This window comes from Laetiporus sulphureus (assembly GCF_001632365.1).
Source record: "Laetiporus sulphureus 93-53 unplaced genomic scaffold LAESUscaffold_5, whole genome shotgun sequence".
NCBI classification, from domain to species: Eukaryota; Fungi; Basidiomycota; class Agaricomycetes; order Polyporales; family Laetiporaceae; genus Laetiporus; species Laetiporus sulphureus.
In genome coordinates this window covers 506,857-523,353 of record NW_024468514.1, presented here as the reverse complement: position 1 = coordinate 523,353, position 16,497 = coordinate 506,857, and the positions used below count along the sequence as shown (strand labels likewise).

The following is a 16,497-nucleotide window of genomic DNA, read 5'->3' as shown; positions in this document are numbered from 1 at the left end:
GTCGCTATGGACACCTTTAGCAAACGGCGGTGTTAACATACAATAGATAAGTAGTGAGATGATGCCTTGATATTTGCAGACGCGCTCAATTATGACAGAGAAGCCACTGAATGTGAGTGCGATAAGGCGATAGTGACGCGAACTACAAGAAGAGCAACTCAATTCGTCCGATTAGAGGCGAGAAGGAGGGATAACTTACCCTCAACTCTATTCTGCGTTGACGTGGAATGCCATTTCCGTCCTTAGCCGGGAGCGGTACCAACGCACTCGGACGCGTGCTGATCCTTGGCGGCCGCGGCAGCAGCAGTGCGGCCTGCATGCGTATCAGCGGAAGGACCTTCAACTAACCTCTGGAAATAATAAAGCCAATAGTGCCGTCTCTCTAGAGTCCACTGCATTACCTGTGGAGTAGACAATGAATAAGCATTCGAAAACCGAGTACTGAGTATTGAGGCCTGAGAGAAAAGCGGGCGTCAACTCAGTGCAGACGGCGCTAGACGGCGGCCAATGCCAAAGCTATGCTCGGAAGTTACTGGCGCTTAGTCGGTCCCATTCTCTGCTCTCTTTGTGGCAGCCACACGATATTTCTCTTTCCTGGACTCGCAGTCGACGGAAAATTTCTCTGAAACCAGATAGGGCTCTTCTACTGTTCTTGTCAGAACACTTCAGCATCTGACTGTGGCGGAGAGTGGCGTCCTTCCTACAGCCTCGATCTCGGAAGACTTGTGTTTTCGTAATCTTTGTCGTCGATGTGCTTGTCATTCAGCAGTCGCGAGGGCCGCATTGTCTGTCGGTATCTTGAGAAGTGATGAATGAGCAAGCTGGGATGGCGACCGCAATCAAGGCGTATTCCACGCTCAGCGCCGATGAAGATGGGAGTCACTCGTATCAACTTCCAGCCAGCAGGGTTCACGGTTGTCCAACATCGACAAATCGACAGACAAAGGGACTTACCGGCGAGATATGTCAAATATTGGAGGTGCGCTATCTCCCGTTGGACTCATCTTTGATGTGATGTCAACTCTATCGAGCTGAGAGGCTCGCCTCCGTGAAGCCCAAGCCTGCATCTCTGCATTGGTATACTACCCGCAGCATGCTGAGAAGGAACCATGTAGGGTGCGGTCTTAGAACGGAAAGCTGATTATTCTGTCATGTTCTCATGTCTTTTTTGAGGCTTGGAATTCGACAGGTAACTGACATGTTTTCTCCTTTCTCTAGCGCCGCCGTGATGAATGAATATCAGATTGGGTTGCGACAGTGACATGCTAGCTTTTTTCTTCATTTCTCGTTTCCTCTATGCTCCTTTAGCGGTATCACGATATTTTGATACAGTCTGAGAATGGGGCCAACACGTAGTAATGCCAGTTGCGTTTTTGCCGGCGCGTCAGCCACCTGCAGCCTTCAAAGCTGAGAAAGTATGTCGACGTCTCTTTGTCTGCCACTTGGTCCCCGTTGTACTTGCTCTCATTCTTGCCCTCGCGCTCGATTGCTCTGACATTCTTTCTCGCATCTCTGCTCTAAAGATGCATAGCTCTACCACCACCACTCCCAAGAAAGTGCTATCAGTCATCCATAATATCCCACGGAAAGTGAAGACTAGCCGCTCCAGGAATGCCCGGCGATTCCGAGGGAAAGAGAACGTTCCTCCCATGGCGGCGCTTGATGACCTCCTTCGCATGCCCACTATCGTTATCACGAGCCCTTCAAGTCAAACACTCGATACTTCTCAGGCGTGGCTGCCAAGGGATGGGATGATGATTATCAAGGTGTCAGTACCCTCCAGTGACGATATCTGGAAGTTCAAGGTGCCGGTGGACGTCATGCTGCCGGACTTTCTGTTGCGAGTAGAGAAGAAAGTCGGTTTCCCAGTCCATCTCGTGTGCGACATGGGGATTGCGCCTGCGATGCCTGTCACAACGGAAAGCACCTTCAGAATATGGGTCGCGGGTAGAATCCAAAATGGCAAGAATACGAAGCTCATCGCGGAGCCCCGTCTTTAATCAACCCGCCGCACGCTAGCCTCCTTTGTCAACCCTCCGAGATCCGCGGTCTTGCGCATGGGCCTTGCTTCACCATAATGGCGGTCTTGACTCTCGAATTCCTCGCTCAGACGATCTTCCAAATGTTTCCTCCAGATAGATTCGACATGCGGCGTTGGCTTTGGCGATAGTTTTGACACCTTCCACTCATTTTATGCATGTTGCTCGTCACCAAATTGGGTCTCTGTCTCCTTCCAGGCCATCCTCAGCTCTGCGCCACTCTGTCCCTGGCGTCGTATCGGTTCTCTCTACTGTCGATGTTTACATCTGTCTTTCGTGAACTACAAGGCACTCGTTGATTTACGTCATATGTATGCCCTACGCTATGCGTCTCTTAAAAGGAGGTCTTCAGCACAAAAGGATACATTAAGTTGACCAAACTCGGTCTGGGTTCGGATCGCAGTATCCACATCCACTGATAAATTGTTTATTTCTCTACGCTCCCTGTAATGATCCGATGTCAATTCATTGCGATCTGAACGCTATTCCTGGTTGCGCTGTCTTCACTCCTTCCAACAGCTGGTAAGTCAGAACATTCATTCCCGACACTATATGGCTGAATGCAGTCTGCCCGAACGGACGTCGGAGCTACAGTGACTTCTTAATTATTGCCACTGTGTTTCATTTTGACAGGTGATCCGCCTCGCTCAAATCGAATTGGAATGTGGCCTACCTCATGCGCTTTCCCAACAGATCTAAACAATATATAATTCCTACTTTGAGATTCGACTTACATGCTGTTAGCCGGTCAGTGATGTCAATGACTATTCTATGTCGGTCTCACGTCTGCTGGGCGGTGATCCTTCTAGTTTTCACCTTCTCACCCTGTCAGACCCCGTCACCGCACCGCTGTGTTTCAGAATATTATGCGCAGGTACATGCAGTGGTATGTCATTCTTGACATTAGGCTCCAGATCGTGAACCTAATGGAGCCGGCATTAAGGAGCGGCGTTGATGCGAGACTATTATCAGGCTAGAAGATGCTATCCGTCGGCCATTTAGGTTGGGGAGGGGGGGAGGTCGACTGATACTGCGCGACCCACCTTCCGTACACGACAGTGAGCACAGGAGAGCTGAGAGCTACCGGACTTACTTCTGGTATGCACTGACGCTTGCTTCATCGCCATTCACCTGAAGTAACGCAGGCTCATGGAATGTTATCTTTCACAGTCGCTGCACTAACATTTCTAGCGTGGGACCTCGTAGTACACATTGCAGACGAGGTCTGATGGCCTCCCGGTTGTTCTCATTGATCGATTCAAGGTTGAGTTGATCTGGCGGTAAGACTATCGCACTATACATTTAATGTCATCGCGATTATCCGATGGCCTAGAAGCTGGGTCAAGCTTCTCTACTGTTTCATTCGTTACTGCCCAATAATCGCGGAGATGTGAGTCCTATACATTAATACGAGCACCCATACAACGTTAATTGTGTTGGTGTAGCGTTGTCTTCGGTATCTTTTTCCAGCCAATGTACCGTCCCGGGACCCATTTCTCCTATGCAACCTGTCAAACTTCGGCCTTGATAGCGTCTATACTGCAGCAATGCATCATTGTCGCGGTTTCCATAATCTCGATCGTCAGAGGTTCGTCTCCTGCAAAATCTGCTGTGACCTGCTGCTAAGCGCATAAAATCAGTATACATTCTGTTCGATAGAGAGAGATGGCTCCTTGCGACTCTCATAATCCTATTCGTGTGCAGCATCGCCATGACCTGGTTAGCAATCATGATGCATGCATCCAAATTCCGATACGATGCGCTCTGTCTATCTTCTTTCGCTCCGAAGGCAACCGTCATTGCATGGTACGTGCTGCAAATGTGCCCGCCAGCCCATTGAAAAAAGGTTTACAGGCTACAGGATAATGCCCGTCGTGTTTGAAGCAATGCTATGCATTTTTGTGCTCGTCAAGTTCATGCAAAGTAGAAGACGTGGCCTCGGGGACCAGCCAATCCTTACTGTACTGATTCGAGATGGAATATGGCCGTTCGGCCTTATCTTAGGTACGGGTTCTTCCCGAGAGGAGACTGCCTTCTCTGATTCAGGATATCTTACGCAGCCGTTGACCTCTTGGCCATATTGTTCCACTCCGTCTTTGAAGAACCTCTCTCTGCTGGATTTAACTTGTGAGCATAAGATATTTCCGACTTAGGACAACACTCTTATCATAATGCGGCACTCTACTGCAGCTGGGCGATGTCTGTGTACTCGTTCGCGGTGAGCATTTTGAGCAGAGTCTCTCTATTCCTTATGGTTCACCCGTCATAGGGATCCCATGTCTTGCTCAACCTAAGGAGAGTGGCTATTCCTGTCACGAACCACAGCACTGCTGCAAATACTTCGCAAACCGAGTTGGAGCTCGGTGTCTCGTCTGATTTGGTGTTTGGCGCATCAATGCCTGCACCCAACGAAATTGAGTTGAGTGAGGATCTTAACATGCAGGACAATCCCGAACAGAGTTAAGCCCCGCGCGTGTCCGAATGCCAGGTAGCTAGTATTTGAGAGTCAAATTGGCTATTCATTTGCTGCAGAAATATCATAAAACACTCTGTTATTTTGTCAGTATCCATATCCACTTCTAATTCTTTACTTCTCCGCACCATTATCGGAGGATGTTCTATTAGGGTGCAGCGACCCGTTTATTTTATAGTGAGCTTGTGAGACTTGGTACCGTTACTCTAGCTCGACACGCGTCTACGTCATGTGATCGTGCATATCGGGCGCTTATTGGTTTAATGCTGTTGGACGTTGTCGAGCTCTCGCCGATCCCCAACTTCATAACTGTCTGGCAATTACTACGCCGTGCAGTGCACTCCTGCTGCAGCTCAAGGTTCTTCCTGGCTTGAACGTGCTTTTTTGGCAGTGGCAAAAAACGTGTGCGACACTTGATATTGCCAACATGACGGCGACACTCACTGTGGAACCCATCCAACGCCCACTGAAAGGCTCGCGTATATCCTCGTTCTACCCCGTCAAAGAGCTTCCGCCCCTTTCTGCTCTCGACAGTGCATTTCAGCTTCAGGAATACATTTCTCTACTCATTCGCAAGGACGTGCACGACGTCGACGCGATCGTATCAATACCGGGCAAAGGGAGAGGGCGTGAGAGCAGTGGGCAAGCAAAGGGCGAGGAAAGCGAAGGGAAGGACGCTGACGTTGAGCACCAGAAGGAACAGGAAAATGCTGGGGTCAAGGAAGGCGAGGGGAAAGAGGTAGCCGTAGATGAGGCATGTTGGATCTACGAGCAGTTGAGGTGTGTAAGCGAATGCTACTTCATGATACACTATTTGATTGTGATATATTCGTCGTATGTTGAACGCAGACGGCTGGCGCAGGATCTGTCGCATCCTCTCATCACAATGCTTCAGCAGGAATGCACTCGTCAGACGTGTCCAGAGATGAAGGCAGGAGAGTGGCTCTATCTATGCGTTGCCCATGGAAGCGAGGGCGCTATGGAGGTAGAGCATGGCCCAATGACTTAAACGCATATTGACAGCCTGTTATTCTAGCAATGTTGCGCCATCGACTACATACTCCACACACTCGACAGCGCGACGGGTCTCCTCAATTCCCCACGTGCATTCCCATCACGGTACGTCCTCCTCTCTGCATGCAATCCACGACATCAATGACTATCTATCTAGTCTTTCTATTCCCGCACCGTCCCATCGACATTTCTCCTCTCTCGCGCGCCGTCTCGGCCGTATCTTCGCACACGCATACTTCCATCACCGTGCCGTCTTTGCGCAGGCTGAAGCTGAGAGTTCGCTCTATGCTCGCTTTCTGGCGCTGACCTCGCGCTTCGACCTCGTGCCCGCCGAGTTTCTTGTCATCCCTCCCGGTACCGTGGGCTATGGAGCCGACGAACGCGATAGAGATGGGTTGGATGAATATCCGCGCCTGCTCGCGGCATCAATCGATCCAAAGCGCGAACACGAACGCGGGCGGGACGACGAGACCACTACAAACGCTCAGCGGGGCGGAATCTTGCAGCTTGATGCATTGGGTGGTGTACTGCCGTCGCTTTCTCAAGGCGAGCCCGAGAAGCGAGATGCTAGTCCGAGAAAGATGGGTCGCAACAGGACGGACACCATGGTGTACAGCGAAGCGGCCAGTGTGGTCGAGGAACTGGGCCGCGCAGCGGCAATGGGCGACAATGTTAACGCCCCGCAAACTGAGACCTCGATAACGCAGCCCGAAACGACATCTCAGGATAGTGAACAAGGCGAAGGAGCGCATATTCAAGCATATCAATCCACTACAGCCGTCACAGTGTCACTTCCCACTACCGAGGGTGAAGTCGAGGTAGTCGCAGAACACCATGACAATGCTACGTTGGAAGAGTCATCTGAAGCTCCCGAATTGGCCGCGCTGCATCAGATGTCGAGCTCGGAACCTGAAGAAGAGCCAGCAATCCCGCGCGATGACCATCAACAGCCAGACGAAGAAGGGTCGCACACAGAATCGCACTCAATAGAGACGTTAGCGTCGGAGGCAGCAGAGGAACACGAGAACGTATCAGAGATGAGAACTGGGGAAGAATTTCGCACAAGGCCGGAAACAGATGTATCTGCCTCTGATGTGACTGAAGATCAGGCTCATCACGTCGAGGAGCCAACTGTAGCCGAAACAAGCGGAAATCTGGCTGAGGAGATCCTTGGACAGCAGAGCTCGGAGAACCGCGTTACGGAGGGTACAGCGGAGGATCACGGAGACGATGAAACGCAATCAGACGATGCCGAGGAGCCGCAAGCATCTCCCGATACTGTTGACGGCGAAAGCCAGCCTGCACTTGACAGCAGCGAGCGAGCAATGAGCGACGTGACTGAAGAGCAGACTGCTGCGATGGAACCCCAGGAAGACGTTTTATCAGAGGTGCGACACGACTAATGGGCCCGCGAGGTCGGTTCAATGTCGTATGAATAGCATTCTCCCGCAATGTTATCTTTGCACTGATACATTTGATACCCTTGTTGTCTGTTTGCCGCATTGAATGCACCGGCTTGAAGATTGAACGTTTGAACGTTGAAGTCCGAAAGTCGAAGCGCTGAAGCTCAAGTGGGTCTCGTTCCATCAGCCGTGGAAGCACTCTGCAAATCCCGCTATTCTTACATGTGTAGCTACATTTTGGTTCCGATGCAGAACGAGTACGTGTTGCATTCATCATATCCAGGCCATCCAACCGTTCCAGAAGGTTACGTACCGCCAATACATGGTATATGAGATTTTGAAAGCAAAGGGCCTTGATAAGGCACTTGATCAGCAAAATGTCACCAACACGGCAGATAGAAACTCACCAGAACAAGAAAGAATGACAATTCAATGGAGGAAAGCTTTCGCGATAGTCATTCGCGCGTAGAAGTTCTCTCGTAGCATCTTCGTCCCTCCCAATGCTCGTGCTTTGATCTCGCAGAGCTCCCGCATGCTGACATCCCATGGGAACCGCGACCAGTGCCTTTTCGAGTTATCGTAGTCGAAGATGTAAGCGTATGATGCACGCAGCATGCGGACGTCCTCTGCGCTGTAATGCAACAGCACCTCGGATGATTCGTCGTCGCTATCGCCAAAGACTGGAGGGCCGCTGTGGAACTTCCTTGAAAGTTCTCGTAGTGTATCCTGCCGCTTCTCGATCGGCAGGGCCGTGAAAGCCGCCTTTGTATGGTGTTTCGACTTGCTGCCACTACCGGAACCCTTGCGCCCTTCGTCCGCTTCCGCGTTGCGTAACGACCGCCATGATTCGTACACCCATTCGACGTGTTTTTTTATTGTGTCCAACTCTTTCTGTGCAAAATCACCTTGTCCTCTCCTCGACGCTTCAGCGGCGCGCCGCACTGCGCAGAGCCACGGAGCGCACAGATCATCATCGCGTTTGACTGCACCACCATTAAACAGCTCTTCAACCTTTCTGAACTGTTTGTCGGCTGCTCTCTGTGCCTCCTTGCACATGGTATCCATGATGAACGTACCGAGTTTCTTCTTATCTCTTTGAAGGTTGGCAGCATTCGTCCCTGAGCGACGGAATGCCTCGCGGTCTTCATCGGTCTCCTTCCATTCTGGAGCGCGGTGTGCAAAAGTCTTTTGATGCTCCATGAATTTCTCTGGAGAAACGGTAACCCCACTTTTGGAGCCGTCGAGCACTTCACAAAATCTGAGGTCTTCGTTATTACAACAATCAGTCCATACGCATGATTGCTTACATGTATGCCAAGAAAATAGTCGTCTCATGACTATATCCATTGGAATAGATAGAGTTCTCCCAGTACGTCGAGTAAATCCCGACTTTGTTCGAGTCCTTCAGAGCACCAAGAAGATACGGTTGCAATGCATGGATGACCTCAGCTGACTCGCAGGATCCAGTGACCCATCGGTCAATAAACTCTGCAACTGTCTCTTTATTCTTGCCAAGGCATGCCTGGACAGTTGCTGGCTCAACAGCAAATCTTGGATCAGCATTCCGGAAAGGTTCCACGAGGTCTGGTAGCCAGTAAGCCTCCATTGTGTCGCCGTCATAGTCACCTGCTCTGCATGAGTGGTGAACACGGAGGAGACTCAGGCATCAACGTACCACCTCCGGTCATACTAGCGAGGTGGCGGTTCAGGAGCTTCCCCTCAAAGGTGTGATTCTTGGTTGATATCACAATGACATCCATGTAATTCCGAAGTTTCTCGTGATATACAGCTTTGACCTATATATACATTAGCACATCAGCCATCGAGATGGCACGACATAGCGTACTTTCTGCACATCCGTGGGCACCTTGCAAGGGTGTCGAGTAACCTATAATCCACAGATAGATTGATATCAGATAAAGTACCGTAGAAACCTGCTACGTGCATGATACGCACAAGAACGTCACCGAGAATCTGGTCGGTCATATTACCGGCTTGGTCTAGCAGATGACATTTTGAGCTCTTGATGTGCACCTGACCAGGCTCAAGGACACCGAACGGGTCTGATGATTAAATAAGCGGAGCCGATATGCTTTGGAAGTCGTCATACCCGGAACGATGAAAGCCGTGCAAGACATGGCAACGTCTGTGCGAAATTTCTTCGCGTAGACAGTAACGGATTTCTTCACAACTTCCTTGAGTTTCGCGCCGAGGACCGGGCAATTGCGCGGGTGAAAGCCAGCATCGAGAAGGACCATCACGGTTTCTTCCAAGGTGGACGGACAGCCGCTAATCGGATCGGCCCACCATGCAGTGCTGTGTTCTTCAAGGGCCTTGTCAAGCTCATCGAAACCATCTTCGTCTTCATCACCAAGCTTGTCGCTGAGATCCTCGAACACGAAACCTCTTGCACGAGCAGCGCCGGCTGCCTCTCTCGCAAGCCGGCAAGCTACAACACCCCCCGCGCGCGCAACGTTCATCCATAACCGAAATAGGTCGACCTCAGTTTCCCATGTTGTGAGCCCGGCCACCGTTGCTTCCATGCTTTGCTGCATGAGCTTGACGAAGATGGTACTTGGCACCCCATTCTCGGCGAAATTAATGATCGTTTCCGTCGATAGACGCGCTGGGGTAGTCAGCCGCGATGGACGGACGATGTCAATAATGAGCTTCGCAGGGTCGACATCTTCCGGTACGGCAGTTCCCTGTGATAGTTTGATCTTAAGCTGGGACGGTCTGAGCCAAATGCCTGGTGCGATGTCATCGTTGACGAGCTGCTCCGACTGGGGATGGTGCAGCAATAACCCCTGTGCAGAGAATAAGCAAGAGGAGGCATAGAGATGTGTTTTTCGTAAATTCACCTTACTTCCGTAGCATCGCATTTGAATGGCCTTGGGAGTAGCGGACCAGCCCATTCGATCAGAAATTCGACATAGAATATCGGCTCGAATGAATCCGCAGCCGTCGGTCATGTTCTGCTCGTTCGGTACTTTGCCCGTACCAATCCAGCTGTCGCATGCTATGCAAAGTCCATCAGTGCGTGTTCATGTAAGCGATTCTCGATGTTATGGTCCATACCAATATCATCCTCGAATGCGATCATAGATGGGGACAACTTTGCACCAGGGACTGAATTGGACAGTCCTAGAGCAAATCGTGCAGCCCATTTCACCATAGTCTAGCAATGTGAATAGCTGTGAAGACGTGATGCACAATTAAATAGAAGAAGCTTGCCTGCTCTCGATTGAGCTCCATGTTATTGTGGAAGTTGATGAAATCCAAGAAGCTGAGATTGTTACATGTCTTGACTTTGCACGAACGAGGTTTGGACTGCAAAATGCGCTTGCCATTAAATAACTCGTTCGTTTGGAATAAGAATACGTTCTGTTCCTTCGCATAGAAGGCTCGGAAGACACGGCCCATGATGACCACTGGCCGCCTGAAGTAGTTGAGTAGGGCGTCTTCGGGCATGTCCTTCCCAGCCTTCGCGTGGAAGTCCTTTGGGATCCGCACGCGAATGAATCGTCGAGACCCGAAACGCCGAGCGAAGTGGTTGGAGGACCCGAGGTGCGGCTTGTCGAGCTTTATCTTGATCGTTGATGTCTTGTTCTCCCGCTCGACGACGACTTTGGCGGTGAAATGCACTTTTCCGCCGTACCAGCCGGGGTCAGGTACACTATCGTTCAATCCAAGACCACCGTGCGGATTCCGCATCAGCGCAGCCTCCTCCCAATCGAGCTCTTCCCAAGGTAACTATGGGACATTAATCTCAGTAGGAAGAAGGTGCATACTGGCGACCAATACATACCTTCACCTTCCGCTCCTTGAGGAATGCCGAGGCAAAGACGTCATCCTGCATCTCGGCCTTTATGCTGGAACCTCTCTTGGAGAGCTCATTAGCGACGAGCTTCGAAACCTCGGGGGCCGCGGTAGCATTCGCGTTGAGTTCTCCGAGGCGAATAAGCATGCCAATCGTGATTTTGTCGTAGTCGAGACCGGCATTGAGGAGGCGGGAGATTTCCCATTGTGCCCCCCATGGAAGCTTCTCGATATAACCCCAACGGATGCCTTGAGCAGAAGCCTGTAATACTAGCAATCATTTCATGACATCTTTAAGACAGAAGTCTGGCTCACGATCACTAGAGGCTCGCATATCGCAGTTGGATCGGATTCCGCGATGAGCGTTCGGCCACTTGAGATAGGTGATCCACTTATTAGTGGGACCTCGGAGATCTCAAGGTGAGAGCTGGAATGGCGCCTTGGCGCCTTTGTCGCTCGTGGAGTTTCTATGTCTTCCGTGGCGGCACGTTTGGCAGAGCGCAATGCAGGCTCCTCGTCCTCCTCGAGGAAATCTAAAAGAGATGCATAAAATTGATGATTAAATCAGCAAATGATCACTTACTGGTGGGTAGAGCTCTGATGTAATCATCAATAGCTTCAAGCCCATCAGAATACTGAGAACTCTGCTCAAACAAATAATCATCAGAAAAATGGCATGTCAGTCTTAACAGCAATTGTCATTTGTACAATATAACCAAAACACTGCAGTGCATATAACTAACACTGTCAGACTGGCTTCATCTCAGGGCATTAGACACTTGCACCATTAGTATAGAATAGCTCTACAATCATTGATACTCCAAAACAGTGTACATAATAGTCTCCACAAGCACCAAAATTGTCTGACCTATACACAAACTGTACTGCATTACATGCCAGCAGGGTTACGACCCATATGGCGTATGGAGTGTCTCGCTACTGCGATGGCTCTCTTTCCACAGCAAAACCCGTCGTTAATACACATCACCCCGTCAATTTCAAATAGTGTCGCAGGGCATCCCGCTGGAGTCATTCCAGAGCACGAAAAGCGGACCGCCGGCCTTCACTGTTCCGCATCTCTGAACTTCAAAGCAGATAGGAGTAACATACCTGGGATGTGAGAGATGTAGAGGACAGAATGTGAGTTAAGAGAGGTTTCTCGCTCATGACTGTTTCCTTTGGTGAGACAGATGCTTGTACGCGAGAATAGATGTGACTGAAAAGACGCGAAGACTGGAACGACCCGTAGGCAACAGATGCAAACTAACTCGAGATCCGTCCTTTGATACAAGATTTTCGAAAGCAAGATCAGAGCATTTGTAATAGCGTTAGGTATAAAAATCAAAGCAAGCAAGATGAGGAAAAACAGCGCAGAACACACGACAATCTACGAGAAAGAGTGTCGAGCGAAGGTTCGGATAGGAGTTGCAGTAGGTCACGTGGGCGCGATTCGTCAGTCGGGCTAGCAAATTCGAAGTTGTCGGAAGCTGTCGGACCATACGCTCGTCTATGGTCTCCACGCCAGCAGTCTACGGCGGTCATCGTCAGCTGTCCATAGGTAGGGACTTGAGGCAGAACTCTGTTAAGGCCCAACCGGCGAACTAACGATGATCATTGTACTGCACAACATGGTTGCCTGCACGACGCAGTAGATACGACATTCTTGGAACGCCGATTGCAAGCACACTTCGGGTGCGGCTGGACGGTTACACTTGCTGATGAAGCTTGCAGTGTCTGTCGTGCGTGAGTTCCAACGCCTTGGCTCCGGTAGAGTGCACACAAGTGATGTTAGATACGTGATGAGAGCACTGGACGCGTGCTGGCGCGTTGTATGCGAAGTAAACGATTCGCGACGTAGGAAAGGAGAAAGAAGAGAAACAGATTCTGCGTGCTACGGGTTCAGAACGATGACTGGAACGAGAACATGACCGAAATACAGATCGCGACGTCGTGTATACACCAGGGATGGGGCGAACATTGGGTTCTCTATCGTCACCTTGCGATGTCTTGACGTGGGGAGGCCTTGCATAAACCGGTCAAATGCGACTGGCAGAATATGCATGGCGCGACTAGTTGCCGGAGTCTGCAATGTTCCTCGAAGGGGGCGTTCCGAGGATTGTACTACGAGATTGCAGCCGCGATTCTGACGGGGGCCGCTTCTTATCCGGTTCTTAATACCGCTGGATCGGACAATTCCCAAGAGTGCGAGGCCTTAGTCCCGCTGGCGACTTTATGACCTTCTCGACTTTTGAACGGAATCGGTCCTTCAGCGGTTTCATCCGTTCGGTCGATGGTTATAGTCGAGATTCTACATAGATTTATCAGAACGGACGCACTGGAGGTATCTAAATTACAGTCATAGCGCAGAAGACTTAGGTATCAAGCGCGAGTATGTTATACAGCCAAGAAAAAGCACCAATAAGTCAAGTAACCTCAAGCAATGAGACTGCTATTTTTCAGATTCTTGATGATCACGGTATCCTGCACTGTGTAGCAATATTGAAATATACGCCGTGAAGGGGGATGCAGCTCAGGGATGCTTACCATCAACCAGGATGTGCTGAGTCGATTTGGTATCCTATATGTACGCTTGGTCAAGGCCGAACTTGAGAAGAGACGAGTAGACGTACGGTTACAGTAGTAAAATGGCAATAAAATTGCCGCTGCTCGGGTGATCGTTCCTTATGAATTTGGGCGAACTTCCGCCGCAGGTCTGCACAGCGAGCATCAGTGCACCTTTCTCGCAACTGTTGATATGGTCGAGCCCCACGTACAATTCGACGTGCTCTCAAAGTCATTTGGCCGATTGCCGTACGAGACGATGTACTTCCCAAGCTTGATGCCTGCCTCCAGCTTCGCTTTGAAGATGTCGACCTTGTTCAGGAACAAGACGATGCTTGTCTTCTTGAGTAGCGGGTTCGACACGATCGACTTCCACAAGAGTACAGAATCCTCCTACAAGTAATGTTCAGTCGCGAAATCGGGAGAACTTGGAACGATGATGCTCATACCAATCTGTTGACGTTTGCGTCCTCCTCGAGCATTTGGTCAAAGCAACTGATGGGTGCCAGGAACAGGATCGCACTATCACGCGTCAGCATTCAATCAGGTTGAAGGATGCAAGGAGAAATTCACTTCATGTCGTCAAAGTATGGCGCCCACGCCGCTGCACAGATCGCACAGTACAGAATAGTATATCAGTGTGAGCGCTCAAAGGTTAGGACGTAGGGCGCAAACCTCGCTATAGAATACGTTAACGTGTCAGCATCATCCATGGACAGTGTCCTCCGAACGTACCAGAGACCTGTGACCACCGACATCGTAGATACGCCATTCGCGAGTACCGCCTCCCATGTTGCCTAGATGTTCAGTCAACGACGCCATCGTGCCGTAACCACAGAAGAACGCTTGCCTTCTTTGATTGAGAACCTGTATTCCGTTACGCCCAACGTCTTTAAACGTGCGCGCAATACATCCTCTAGAGCAAGTTCAGTGTGAGCTTCATTAGAGGATCTCCTGCGACATACCATCGCTCGGCACATATCTAGGAGACGTGACTCGATCTAACGAGTCTAGGAAGCTGTGATATATCTCATTAGCAGCAATGATTGCCTTTATACGATAATTACGCACAATCCAGGCTGATCTTCGAGGCGTATATTCTGTGCGCGCAACAGCGCTTGAATAGTATCATCGTTCCAGAGTCGGATCATGTCCTCGCCGCAGGCATAAATGATCCTCCCCGGATCCTAAAATCCATCAACCTCGCATCACGCTGCGAGCTCCACCAAGCATACCTCTGGATCATCCCAGTCTATCGCCTCTCTACTGTCGATACTATCGCGGGTATCGGACATGAACTTACTGAAGATGCCCTTCCACGCAAAGGTCGTGTTCACCGCGACTTCCTTGGCGTGCATGCGGTCCATGTATGACACGTTGGACATCTGCGCGAGGTGTGTCGCCTCGAACTCGGCTGAACCTGGCGGAGTAAGCTTGCGAATGAGTGCCTGCTCGACCTGGAGTAGGGGGGATAGCCGCATCTTGAGCTTGAGGTGCTCTGCTGTGAGCTGTGGCAATGCGCGCGGGATGCCACCATCGGGATCGAGTAGGCTGCGGCTGCTAGACGCGCGTGTGGAGGAGTGAGATGTGAGGAATTTAGCGCCGGGAACTTGGGCGGCGTGCGCGTCGGACATGGCCTCGAGGATGAGTCGGATGGAACGCACGACGTTAAGATGAATCACCGCACGCCATGATGCGCGCTCGGCTCGGAAAGCCTGGACAGGAGTGATAGTCAGCGAAGACGCCACATAAACAAGCGCCAACTGAATCGCCTTTGGTGAATTCATCAGCTGAAAATCTGGAACGATGGTCAACGACGGCATCACTTGCTGTTGCAATCACGGACTTACTCTTCAGTGTCGTGGACTTCCCTGACGACCAAGGCATAATGTCAGGTTGCAGTGCAGGAGGTGAGATGAGATGAGACCGTACCTGATTCGCTCTGGCCTGAAAACCGTCCCAAATGAGCTTTGCAATCTCGTGGCTGTACCGTACTCACCCAGCAGGAGGATCTTGATTGGCTTTGGGCCCTTCTTTTCTGTCTTCTCCTGACGTTGGATCTCTTCGTCGATGATGTCTGAAATGCGTTTCGCCTCTGCCTCGGCAGCGAGTCTGTTGCGGCGATCCTGCTCAGACTCGTCTGGAGGAGGCGCCAGCGCCAGCTCGAGAGGGTCTGTCGAGGGCGAATAGGCCGTAAACATCTTGTCAACGTAGACGGTCATCCAAACCAGCCTCGCTCGCAGCGACGATGGCTGTTGGAGAAGAAGAGACCCCTGCGAAATGACATAACAACGTCAGCGCTCGCTTGAATTGAGTCGCAGTAGCGCCGCGGCTACATTTGTGGACGTGGGTGTCTACGAGATCACTCCGGACTTGCCGGCGGAATAGTAACTCGCGTGCTATCCCGCTTAAAATGCTCATCCTCAGATTTGCAGATAACGGCGGCGGAGGGAAGACGGAACATCCTGTCAGACAACTGCACCCGTCTTACGTTCACGACGAAACTTCATCAAATAATACATTCTAGTACAAGAAGAGCGTCGAAGCTGGTGCGTGCAATGGCCAAACCGAACGCTGATCGACCACATGCAATATTGAAAGTACCCGGTACCCATGATAAGCGTGCTATCCCCGAAGCTGGTGCGTGCAATGGCCAAACCGAACGCTGATCGACTACATGCAATATTGAAAGTACCCGGTACCCATGATAAGCGTGCTATCCCCTAGACTACTGAAGACAAGTTGCCGACTCGCCACATGGCGCGCATCGCAGAGATGTACATGCCGTGAGATTGGTATCGATGGTATCCCTTCCCTCGGGAGCGAAAAGGCTGGGCACGACATGACATTGTCCACTTTTGCGCCGCTATCTCCTCGACAGCTTCGGCACAGCAGGAGCTTCGGACAGGACCAAGGTTCAAATATACATGACAAGTGCCGTGCCATGCGATGACTCTCCCTGCGTCCGTATACACAGATCAATAGCGTTCCTTGGCAAACTGACAATGGCAGGGCCGATCTTCTCCCGCGAATCACAGGTGTCCTGGATCTGAATAAACAGCTAGAAATCGATATTCTGCACAATCTGGACGAAGACCTACATCTATGAGCCCATTCTGGTGTACCACACGCATGCCATTTGAAGCTGGACAAAGTACGCCACAGTTTTAGCGGCGAGATCCATAGG

At 50.8% G+C, this 16,497-nt stretch overlaps 5 protein-coding genes across 5 annotated transcripts; 3 read left to right on the top strand and 2 right to left on the bottom strand.

Moving 5' to 3' along the window:
- Nucleotides 1-941: 941 nt before the first annotated feature.
- LAESUDRAFT_422310 (uncharacterized protein) lies at nucleotides 942-2,248 on the top strand. The gene is made up of 3 exons (XM_040902391.1): nucleotides 942-979; nucleotides 1,219-1,415; nucleotides 1,524-2,248. Exons 2-3 carry the CDS (start codon nucleotides 1,359-1,361, stop codon nucleotides 1,998-2,000), a joined length of 534 nt encoding a protein of 177 aa, XP_040768101.1. The 5' UTR covers nucleotides 942-979; nucleotides 1,219-1,358; the 3' UTR covers nucleotides 2,001-2,248.
- A 773-nt stretch (nucleotides 2,249-3,021) lies between these two features.
- LAESUDRAFT_810021 (uncharacterized protein) lies at nucleotides 3,022-4,676 on the top strand. The gene is made up of 8 exons (XM_040914178.1): nucleotides 3,022-3,137; nucleotides 3,210-3,429; nucleotides 3,485-3,627; nucleotides 3,680-3,845; nucleotides 3,901-4,043; nucleotides 4,100-4,166; nucleotides 4,230-4,257; nucleotides 4,309-4,676. Exons 3-8 carry the CDS (start codon nucleotides 3,513-3,515, stop codon nucleotides 4,501-4,503), a joined length of 714 nt encoding a protein of 237 aa, XP_040768100.1. The 5' UTR covers nucleotides 3,022-3,137; nucleotides 3,210-3,429; nucleotides 3,485-3,512; the 3' UTR covers nucleotides 4,504-4,676.
- Nucleotides 4,677-4,939: 263 nt separating this feature from the next.
- LAESUDRAFT_755868 (uncharacterized protein) lies at nucleotides 4,940-6,929 on the top strand (the record flags this gene model as incomplete). Its single annotated transcript, XM_040912093.1, has 4 exons — nucleotides 4,940-5,292; nucleotides 5,362-5,497; nucleotides 5,549-5,631; nucleotides 5,684-6,929. The coding sequence occupies 4 exons, from the start codon at nucleotides 4,940-4,942 to the stop codon at nucleotides 6,927-6,929; spliced, it is 1,818 nt and encodes a 605-aa protein (XP_040768099.1).
- A 429-nt stretch (nucleotides 6,930-7,358) lies between these two features.
- Nucleotides 7,359-12,036, bottom strand: LAESUDRAFT_693936 (uncharacterized protein; the record flags this gene model as incomplete). Its single annotated transcript, XM_040906177.1, has 13 exons — nucleotides 11,859-12,036; nucleotides 11,332-11,392; nucleotides 11,064-11,281; nucleotides 10,738-11,010; nucleotides 10,143-10,682; nucleotides 10,008-10,107; nucleotides 9,791-9,948; nucleotides 9,040-9,655; nucleotides 8,886-8,992; nucleotides 8,776-8,817; nucleotides 8,605-8,725; nucleotides 8,237-8,558; nucleotides 7,359-8,187 (listed from the first exon to the last, which is right to left on the bottom strand). Exons 1-13 carry the CDS (start codon nucleotides 11,913-11,915, stop codon nucleotides 7,359-7,361), a joined length of 3,444 nt encoding a protein of 1,147 aa, XP_040768098.1. The 5' UTR covers nucleotides 11,916-12,036.
- A 995-nt stretch (nucleotides 12,037-13,031) lies between these two features.
- On the bottom strand, nucleotides 13,032-15,631 carry LAESUDRAFT_721694 (G-alpha-domain-containing protein). Its single transcript, XM_040908059.1, has 15 exons — nucleotides 15,310-15,631; nucleotides 15,243-15,257; nucleotides 15,161-15,181; nucleotides 15,083-15,108; nucleotides 14,546-15,025; nucleotides 14,382-14,497; nucleotides 14,276-14,328; nucleotides 14,161-14,226; nucleotides 14,041-14,107; nucleotides 13,884-13,916; nucleotides 13,760-13,832; nucleotides 13,523-13,703; nucleotides 13,379-13,461; nucleotides 13,293-13,326; nucleotides 13,032-13,234 (listed from the first exon to the last, which is right to left on the bottom strand). The coding sequence occupies exons 1-15, from the start codon at nucleotides 15,530-15,532 to the stop codon at nucleotides 13,182-13,184; spliced, it is 1,524 nt and encodes a 507-aa protein (XP_040768097.1). The 5' UTR covers nucleotides 15,533-15,631; the 3' UTR covers nucleotides 13,032-13,181.
- Between the last annotated feature and the right edge of the window lie 866 nt (nucleotides 15,632-16,497).

Coding starts and splice junctions, on each gene's coding strand:
- LAESUDRAFT_422310 (XM_040902391.1), top strand. CDS start 1,359: ATGCCAGTTGCGTTTTTGCCGGCGCGTCAGCCACCTGCAGCCTTCAAA. Junction 1,416..1,523: donor CAGCCTTCAAAGCTGAGAAA/GTATGTCGACGT, acceptor TCTGCTCTAAAG/ATGCATAGCTCTACCACCAC.
- LAESUDRAFT_721694 (XM_040908059.1), bottom strand. CDS start 15,532: ATGACCGTCTACGTTGACAAGATGTTTACGGCCTATTCGCCCTCGACA. Junction 15,026..15,082: donor AGCTGATGAATTCACCAAAG/GCGATTCAGTTG, acceptor ACTCCTGTCCAG/GCTTTCCGAGCCGAGCGCGC. Junction 14,227..14,275: donor TAGATATGTGCCGAGCGATG/GTATGTCGCAGG, acceptor AACTTGCTCTAG/AGGATGTATTGCGCGCACGT.
- LAESUDRAFT_810021 (XM_040914178.1), top strand. CDS start 3,513: ATGTACCGTCCCGGGACCCATTTCTCCTATGCAACCTGTCAAACTTCG. Junction 3,628..3,679: donor CATAATCTCGATCGTCAGAG/GTTCGTCTCCTG, acceptor GCATAAAATCAG/TATACATTCTGTTCGATAGA. Junction 4,258..4,308: donor TGTCTGTGTACTCGTTCGCG/GTGAGCATTTTG, acceptor CACCCGTCATAG/GGATCCCATGTCTTGCTCAA.